This window comes from Amphimedon queenslandica, unplaced genomic scaffold (assembly GCF_000090795.2).
Source record: "Amphimedon queenslandica unplaced genomic scaffold, v1.1 AMPQUscaffold_13395, whole genome shotgun sequence".
Taxonomy (NCBI): domain Eukaryota; kingdom Metazoa; phylum Porifera; class Demospongiae; order Haplosclerida; family Niphatidae; genus Amphimedon; species Amphimedon queenslandica.
The window spans coordinates 133,336-141,378 of NW_003546369.1; the positions used below are offsets into that span (position 1 = coordinate 133,336).

The 8,043-nt window shown below is 35.9% G+C and overlaps 1 protein-coding gene across 2 annotated transcripts; it reads right to left on the reverse strand.

The window, feature by feature from the left end:
* Window positions 1-3,859: 3,859 nt before the first annotated feature.
* On the reverse strand, window positions 3,860-6,296 carry LOC109582213 (uncharacterized). 2 transcript variants are annotated; one of them, XM_019996864.1, is made up of 11 exons: window positions 6,180-6,296; window positions 5,830-6,123; window positions 5,517-5,789; window positions 5,395-5,447; window positions 5,071-5,290; window positions 4,741-5,028; window positions 4,614-4,693; window positions 4,369-4,573; window positions 4,236-4,325; window positions 4,102-4,191; window positions 3,860-4,057 (listed from the first exon to the last, which is right to left on the reverse strand). In XM_019996864.1, exons 1-11 carry the CDS (start codon window positions 6,226-6,228, stop codon window positions 3,930-3,932), a joined length of 1,770 nt encoding a protein of 589 aa, XP_019852423.1. In that variant the 5' UTR covers window positions 6,229-6,296; the 3' UTR covers window positions 3,860-3,929. The 2 variants fall into 2 exon arrangements, with proteins under 2 accessions (XP_019852423.1, XP_019852422.1); XM_019996863.1 differs by having other exon boundaries at window positions 5,395-5,474.
* Window positions 6,297-8,043: the final 1,747 nt, after the last annotated feature.

Sequence of the window (8,043 nt, forward strand, 5' to 3'; positions counted from 1 at the left end):
TAAACTCACATTACAGTCAACAAATATTTCTTTACCTGGAGGAACTAACCAATTTACACTGTAAGGATGTGGGTAGAAGGAAAGCAACTGCAGTTAAGTTGCTTTGGCCAGAGGTAACTATATTTCTAATACAAATATCTCAACTTATTGGACTCGCATAGGCGGGTACTAAGCAGTTGGGTTGTCATTCTGTCCACACAGTTTAATTGATTTGTAAAAAAATTATCTTTTTGTTTGAGCAGCCTAGAGCTCTATTTCTTCTTCTAGCAACAAATAAAGTTGCTTTCTTTCATCTAGTTATGCTCTTGTAGCATCCCGTGGCACCAAAAGCTGTGAACTGCCAAACCACTGAGGGGATCTCTCTCCAGGTGAGAACTCGTGTTTCACTCTACAGGGCCGAGACTTGCTTCAGAGGTAGAAAATCCCATCTAACGAAAAACAAAAAGAACAATTTTGTCCTAACTTCGTTGTTTGTGAGTTACAGTTGCTCAAAGTTTGTGATTTAGCCTCTTTGAGAATTTTTCAGGCAGCACCACGGAAAGCAGGAGCAACCAAACTCTCTCAGTCTCTTTTAAATATCTATAAAAATTTTCTGTGCCAACTCTTTCTTGGAATAGAGCTTCAGATGCTAAAATAAATTTCAGCTTTTCTTTCTCCTACCCATGTGCCATGATCATAGATAATAGAGTAAATGAAAGGGATTGGAAACGGAAGCGTGGGCGTAGCCCAACCTCCATTCATTTGTATTGCTGCTAGGCTGACAGAGGCTCGTTGAAATTTTTTGTCACAATTTACCCTTGATTTCCTTTCTTTTAGGAGCAACATCTCGCAAACAAGTGTTCCTATGCAAGTGAAATTAATGCATCAAGAAGCCTAATGTTTCCTTTTTATAATTCTGTTTTCTATTGTACAGATAATTTTACCATGTTAATGTTACAGCACTTTTAAAACCATAAAATGTATTTTTTGTCATTATAATCCCTTTTTTGAAAACAAGCTAGAGTAAAATGCAATATCTTTATAATCATATGAAAGAGCTTTCATTTGCATATGGAATGATACTAGTTAGGGTTAGAATCCTTGAAGCATGAGTTTGTTACAACAGAAAAAGGGCGAAAAGTGAAAAAATTTTGTTGTACCTATAACTCGTTGCAAAATAGCGTTGTAGAAGTAAAAACCTTGCTGCAGGTAGTCTAACACTTTCTATATGGAACGGTAGGTATATCATAAGTAAGCGTCCTCTTGGATCTCCATAAATATCCTTCGAAGTCCTTGCAGTACAGCCTCACTAATGGAGGAGATGGGAAATCAACCAGGTTTTGGGCCGGTAACCAATAGCAACATCAACCAGCCTACGCCCCCGTTTCCAATCCCTTTCATTTACTCTATTATCTATGGGTGGAGCATGGCTTGATTGAGCCACACCTTCATTGCAGCCACACCTTTCATTGCTGCAGTATGCAGTGCAGCAAGCATGCTGGAGCTTCTTCTCTGTCTAAAAAACAAGAAATTCTCTGTCTCAAAGCATTCACTAAGTTTTTACATGCTGAAGCTTCTTTTTTGTCTCAAAACTTTCACTAATTTTTTTCTCTTAATTCAGTAATATTGTTACACACAGATTGTGGCGAGGGTATGCACTTTAGTGCTCTTGTTCATTCATTCTGTACAACTGAAATTTGTTTTTAATAAACAATAACTTTAGCACAGCGTGTTTTAAGCTCCAATATCTTTCTTTTTGACGTGGAAAAGTCTTTCTTAACTGTTTTGTGTTGCTCAAATACAAGTGCTAGGTACAGAAGCTTCAAAGTAAGAAAATCGAGTAGTTGGGCCAAGTTCCGTTGTGTTGGCACTTTAGAGACAGCTGGTAGCATTTTTCTGTAGATTAGAACATGGCCTTCAAATAATATGAACAGATTTCTCTAAATCTTACTTGATGAAGAGTTATACTTACTTGAAATTGTTGAGGTCACTCGTTTGTGAAGCGCTAGAGCAACAACTTGCTGGGTTATAGGTACTAAAGTACCAATACTATCTCAAATATACAAAGGCAGCAACTTTTTTTGTCAGCAAGTTTATCCTATATAGCTGATTAGCAGTGGCGTATCTAGACTTTTGAAGATGGTGGGGCAAAGATGACGCGCGAAGCGCGCCGAAAAAAATTTTGGGGGTTAATTAATATTCATAATGGGCGTGTACTTAATTAAAGTAGTCTACGCCCACAATAATGATGATGAAGTCGACTATATCGGACTAGCTCGGCTTGCTCTTTTCTTCTCTAAAGTTCTCTTTTGAGTGTTTTCTTTATTTATTGTGTTCTCTGGCCTTAATCAAGATTGGAGATATCTTAAATTTTTAACTACAGTAAATTAGAAGGCAATATTAATTTTGATTCAGTAGCAGTTGGTAGGGCAAATGCCCTACCATGCCCTACCTTGGATACGCCACTGCTGATTAGTAAAGAAAAAGTGAAGCTTCTTTCTCACATGGTCTTCTTGCTGCCAATCATTCCAGTATGATGGAATGCCACACCTTTCAATCTACATGCATGGGAGGGGCTGGAGCTGCTTGCATAGCGCATGTATGTGCTGCAGTGATGCTACTTCTGCAGGTATTCAAGAGCAAGTGCAACTGCAGGAAGCTAGTGTTGAGCAGACTCTCTTCATGCTGATAATCAAACAGTTATTGCAGTGTGAGCATGCACCATAGCAGCTATAGGGGCGAGGCCATGCACCGTAGGTGTCTCGTCAACTTAGGCCATACCAATGAGATTCCTTGTTTCTCATTACCCTTCTGCATTGCCGGCTCTAATTATATTAATATTGTTGATATGCCATAGACTTTGAGGGCATGTGTTAGTGTGCGCATATTATTTCACAATTTTCACCTGGTTTCTTGCCTTCTTGAGACTTGGGAGTCCCTGTTTGTAGAGTTAGTCTATGTAGACTATGTAGAGTGTTTTGACCAAATAGTGCCAAAAATAGTGCAAATCAGTAAGTCGAGTTGTTACTGTAATTTTACTGCTTAATTTTTTTCAGCATACACTCAGTAAACTCATTTCAGTCAATCTTCTCTTCAGTAAGTTCTCAATGTTTAGGCAATTCTTTGGGATATTCCTTAATTATATACAATGTTTTCAAGTCTATTGTGGTTAGTGATTTAATTTTACATCTGCAGAAATGCTTAATTAATATATAGCAAATCAAAAACGAGTCAGCATACGTCTTGTGGTTGCTGTGTAGCTTAACCCTGAGTAGTGGGTCGTCAGGGCCGTCCAGGTCACCAATATAGCAAATGAAAAATGAGATGCTATGAGAATAAAGCTGGCTGGCATAAGGCAGGCAGGATTGCTGCGCTAGAGAGAGAGCTAACGATGCCTCGTGTTGACACCCAAACACTGATTATAATAATTACACAGCATGCATTATATACAAAGATAGTTCATGAATATTTATGAGTTCTGATGTGATGTCATGATGAGTCAGCTCACTACAAATATTTCATTCTTTCTCCATCCTCTCTTCTCCCCCTCTCTTTCTCAGTATATGCACATATTAAATTGTTATGATTCTCTCTCTCTGAGCATGTTATACAAGTACATGTCAATACATAAATATTCATTAAGTGCCAAACCAAAACCCCAACTTAATAAGTAATAGCAGCTAATAAATAATAATTATAAGCACATGGTCTAAATCTCCAAGCACATGGTCTTTAAAGTTTTATAGTACCAGGAGAAAAGAAACCAAGTATATAGTGGTAAGCCAGTTTTGTTAGATAATAATCATAGGCCCTGTATATTTAGTATCAGCACACATGTACATGTAGTTGATTACACCTATGCTTGGGAAGGGTAATAACATTAATTTGATGTCACTTGTTATAAATACACACAAATCTATTATTATTTAAAAAATTTGTTTTCAAACTAGTCACATGTTAACTGCTCCTCCTCGTCCTATTTGTTCATAAGCAGGATTATTATTGATCATTAGAGTGTTGAATTCATATGCTTCATTACGTGCAGTAGGTACCTCTTGTTGTTGTAATGAAGCAGATTCTGTATTATTAATAACACAATATTTGGTATTTGTTAATACTTACTGCATAACTTCCATTTGTGCATTATAGCAAGCACAATAAAGCATATTAGTAATGATATAATAATAAAACTCAATGATACTGCTGTGATTACTAAATTAATACACATATAAATATATGTTATATGTTATACTAACCAGTACTATTGTTAAGACTAGTAGGCATTGCAGTAAATGATTGTGTAGCAGTAGTAGTAGCATTAGTGATAGGAGAAGGAGGGTATGTATCTGTTAATGTAATAGAATGTAGTATAAACACATACATGCTTACCAAATGCTAATATAAATGGTTCACTACAACCAGCCCCATTAGTTAATACAATACTGATATTACACTGTTGATATTGAGGCACTGATATCAATCCTGTTATATCAATATGTGTTATTATTTGATTAGTTGTAATGCTATCAATTTCATTACACATTACAGTAATTGTAACATGTTCAGGAGCTTCACCAACACATTCCAATATTATCTATAAATTAATAATAATGATAAAATTATTATTTACATACTGGAATATAGAACTGGACAATAACCAAATTTTGTGTATAAGATAGTACATTAAGTGATGTGTTCGCCACAGCTCTAGGTACTTTAACAGTCTATATAATAGACATAATGAGTTAAGTATATATGTACCTCTTTGATATGAGAATGTATTGTTATTAGATATTCCTTCTCCTAATCCATTAACTCCTGTTATGACATATGTATAGCGATTAATAAATAAATTATCATCCACAAACTGATAACTGGTATCATATACTGATACAGTGTCCACTAGACTGCCAGAAATAGTATCATATATTCTTAGTATGTAATACTGTATAGGTAATCTATTATCAACTGTAGGAGTAGTCCATGTTATACTAATAGTAGAACAGTTGTTAATTGAAGAGGCAATGCTAGTAACTGGTCCAAGAAAACCTAATATAAGTTAATATTTTTAAATGTTATGTTTATGCTTACTAAATCCAAAAGATGGCATGTTATTAAATGTTCCTCCATTATTGCTTAATGATACATTAACAATAAACATATTTAAATTAGTTACCAAAGTACTTCCAGTTATCAGCTCATGATCATTGACTTGTGGTATTATACTGGTATTGCTTATTACTGCATTATTGGTATTCAGTATATTAACTGTTATATTATTAGGATACTCAGCTTTACATAATGCGCTGACCTAATATTGTGGGAATAAAGTAAGCTGATGTTATCAAAAGATTAAAGAGAGTATTCATGCTGTTATGTAAACTATAGTTGTATTCATGCTGCTTGCTTACTTACATTAATACTAATGTTCAATAGCATTTTTTGTCCATCAATTACTGGCACCACCACTGATATAGGAGGAGTGATAAAAGGAACTGAAAGATACACTATGAACATGAAGCCATAGTAATGCTAACCTGTTTCATAATAGAAACTGATATTGTTAGACAAACCTATTCCAACATCATTAATAGGGGAAACCGATACATTATTTATGATACAAGGATCAGGATTAGTAGCAGATAATGTAATATTAGTATTATTAGTAGTAGTAATGTTCATTAATCCATTGACTACATAGTATCCAGTGATGTGTACATTATCCAGTGTATAAGGAGCTGTCCATATTAATAATACACTAGACCCATTAATAAATGTATAATCCAAATCATTGACACTGTCCAATAGACCTAAGAGAAAACAATGACACATATACACATACACACTAACCTTGTATCATTAATATTGATATATTACTAAATACTGCTTGAAGAGGCTCATCAGTAATAGCTGTACATGTCACTTCAGTATTATTATTATATTCATAAGCTATTGCTTCTAGCTCTACTCTTCTAGTACCACCAATATTAGTTGTTGTTACACTAAATCCTTTAGCTACAACAGCTTCATCAGTAGCTACTTCATTATTAACTCTGAAACCAAGTTCATCAGCCACAGCTTCACAGGAAAAGACAACAGTAGAGTTGAGTGTTGTATTAATAGACACTGGCTGTACTGTTATATCTGTAATAAGAATAAAATACAATAAACAGAGTATAGTAGTGAAAACATCTACTTACTAGCACAATGAATGTACTGCAGCAAAAAAGGGAACATTAGACTCAACATTCTTGAAGAAGCGAAAGAAGGGCGTGGCTAGATCATAGATAATGATAAAAATTAATTACGTGATATAATCACTAGCTACACAGCCAAGAATTCTCATCTCTGATACAGGCCACTACCCAAAATCAATGATTCAAGCCTGATGTCTATTTTGATACAGCCCTGACTGGCATCAATGTTGAATCATGTCTGTGGCTCTGGCTGAACCAGGGCCGTACTCCAGCATGGTTGTATCATGGCCCTATGGTTATCATGATTGTATCATACTAGACTCATTGCTTTGCAGGCTGCCCAAAATCCATGATACAGGAATTTATCAAGGCTGATCCTGATTGATATCAGTCATGATTCAAAGTAAAATTCTTGGCTGTGTAGGCTAGCTAGACTAGTCACTAGTGTGAGTTGTCCATAGGCGGAGGCAGTGGCGGATCTAGGGGGGGGGCCTGGGGGGCCATGGCCCCCCCCCAAATTTTTGTGGTGAAGTATAAAATTAGTTTTATCTATGTAAACTGTGAAACAGCTGCAGTGCTTGACTGTGTAAACAGTCTGTAAACCACAAAGGAGCTCATTTAAGAGGCCTAATCTTCTAAATTTTGACTTTCCAAATGAAATCCTGCAAGCCTGGTTGACCGCACCCACTAATTATCCCACCCATATCATTAAGGCCCCCCCAGAAATTCAATCCTAGAACCGCCACTGGGCGGAGGAACTATGGCAAGCCAATAGTATCAAATTTTGACTATCTCACACGAAAAACTTTTGGAATAACTTTTAAAATTGTATTGGAGATACCATACAACTCAAATGTCTATGTAGCTAACATCATGCTATTTTTAAAGCTTTTGTTTGTTCTCATGAAAGTCTTTAGAATAATAAAGAACTTAAGTACACAATGAAAATGAAACAAGCGTAACAGTGTAAAAAATATTCCTATAATTGATTTCACCACCTTGCAAGTACAACTTGGTCATTATTAAGACTTATAGAGGTTCTCTCTACCTTCAAATGCTTCTAGAGAAGTTTTTAAACAGTATCTTTATGTTCCCTTGCTGTTAGAAAGCTCTTAACTTTGTCCCATGTGTAAGCCGCCATTTTGTTTGCCGTGACCACACCCACTACGTAGGGAGCGTGAGTGGGTGGTTGCTAAGGCTTGTTATTCCTCCAATACAACATGTATAGAAGAAATGTAAGTGTGGACATACAAATAACTAGGTGAATGTAAACATTGAGGGGGCGAGCCATCAATTCACATTGTTTGATAAGTAGATTAAAATTATAATAAATCCAGCTCTTAGCCTGCATGCATTATGCATATTCAGACCCAGGCCTCATGGCTGGGGTCTGAACAGAACAAACACACCAGTTAACACAACCAAAATAACCCAGTAAAAGAGACAAGGATGAACTATCCTGTCACTTTGAAAAAAATGTGCCAAGCTAAACTTTTAATCAAGCTCCCATCTTTTTGAAATAAAACTACTGAAATAAAATCAATCCAGCTCTTAACGTGCATGCATATTCAGACCCCATCCTGTGGTCTGAACAGAGCAAACCCACTATTTAACACCACTGACCAAAATGACCTAGTAAAAGTGACAAGGATGAACTGTCCTAATACTTTGAAAAAATGTGACAACTTCAAATCAAGCTTCTCTCACAATTTTAATTCTTTTAATGAGAGGACTAATCTAGAGGAGTCTTAAATCAAACTGCTTTTAAGTTCTTCAGCCTTTAGAGATGCTTTAGACAGCCTCTCCTCTTATCTAACTGTTAGAAACTCAATCTGAGTTTGTCACGTTAAAATTTGCTATCTTGCTC

Excerpts from the sequence above, each read along its gene's own strand:
- LOC109582213 (XM_019996863.1), bottom strand. The coding sequence starts at position 6,228 with ATGTTGAGTCTAATGTTCCCTTTTTTGCTGCAGTACATTCATTGTGCT. Across the intron at positions 6,124-6,179 it reads GCAGTACATTCATTGTGCTA|ATATAACAGTACAGCCAGTG; the intron begins GTAAGTAGATGT and ends TTCTTATTACAG. Across the intron at positions 4,058-4,101 it reads GCACAAATGGAAGTTATGCA|AATCTGCTTCATTACAACAA; the intron begins GTAAGTATTAAC and ends TTAATAATACAG.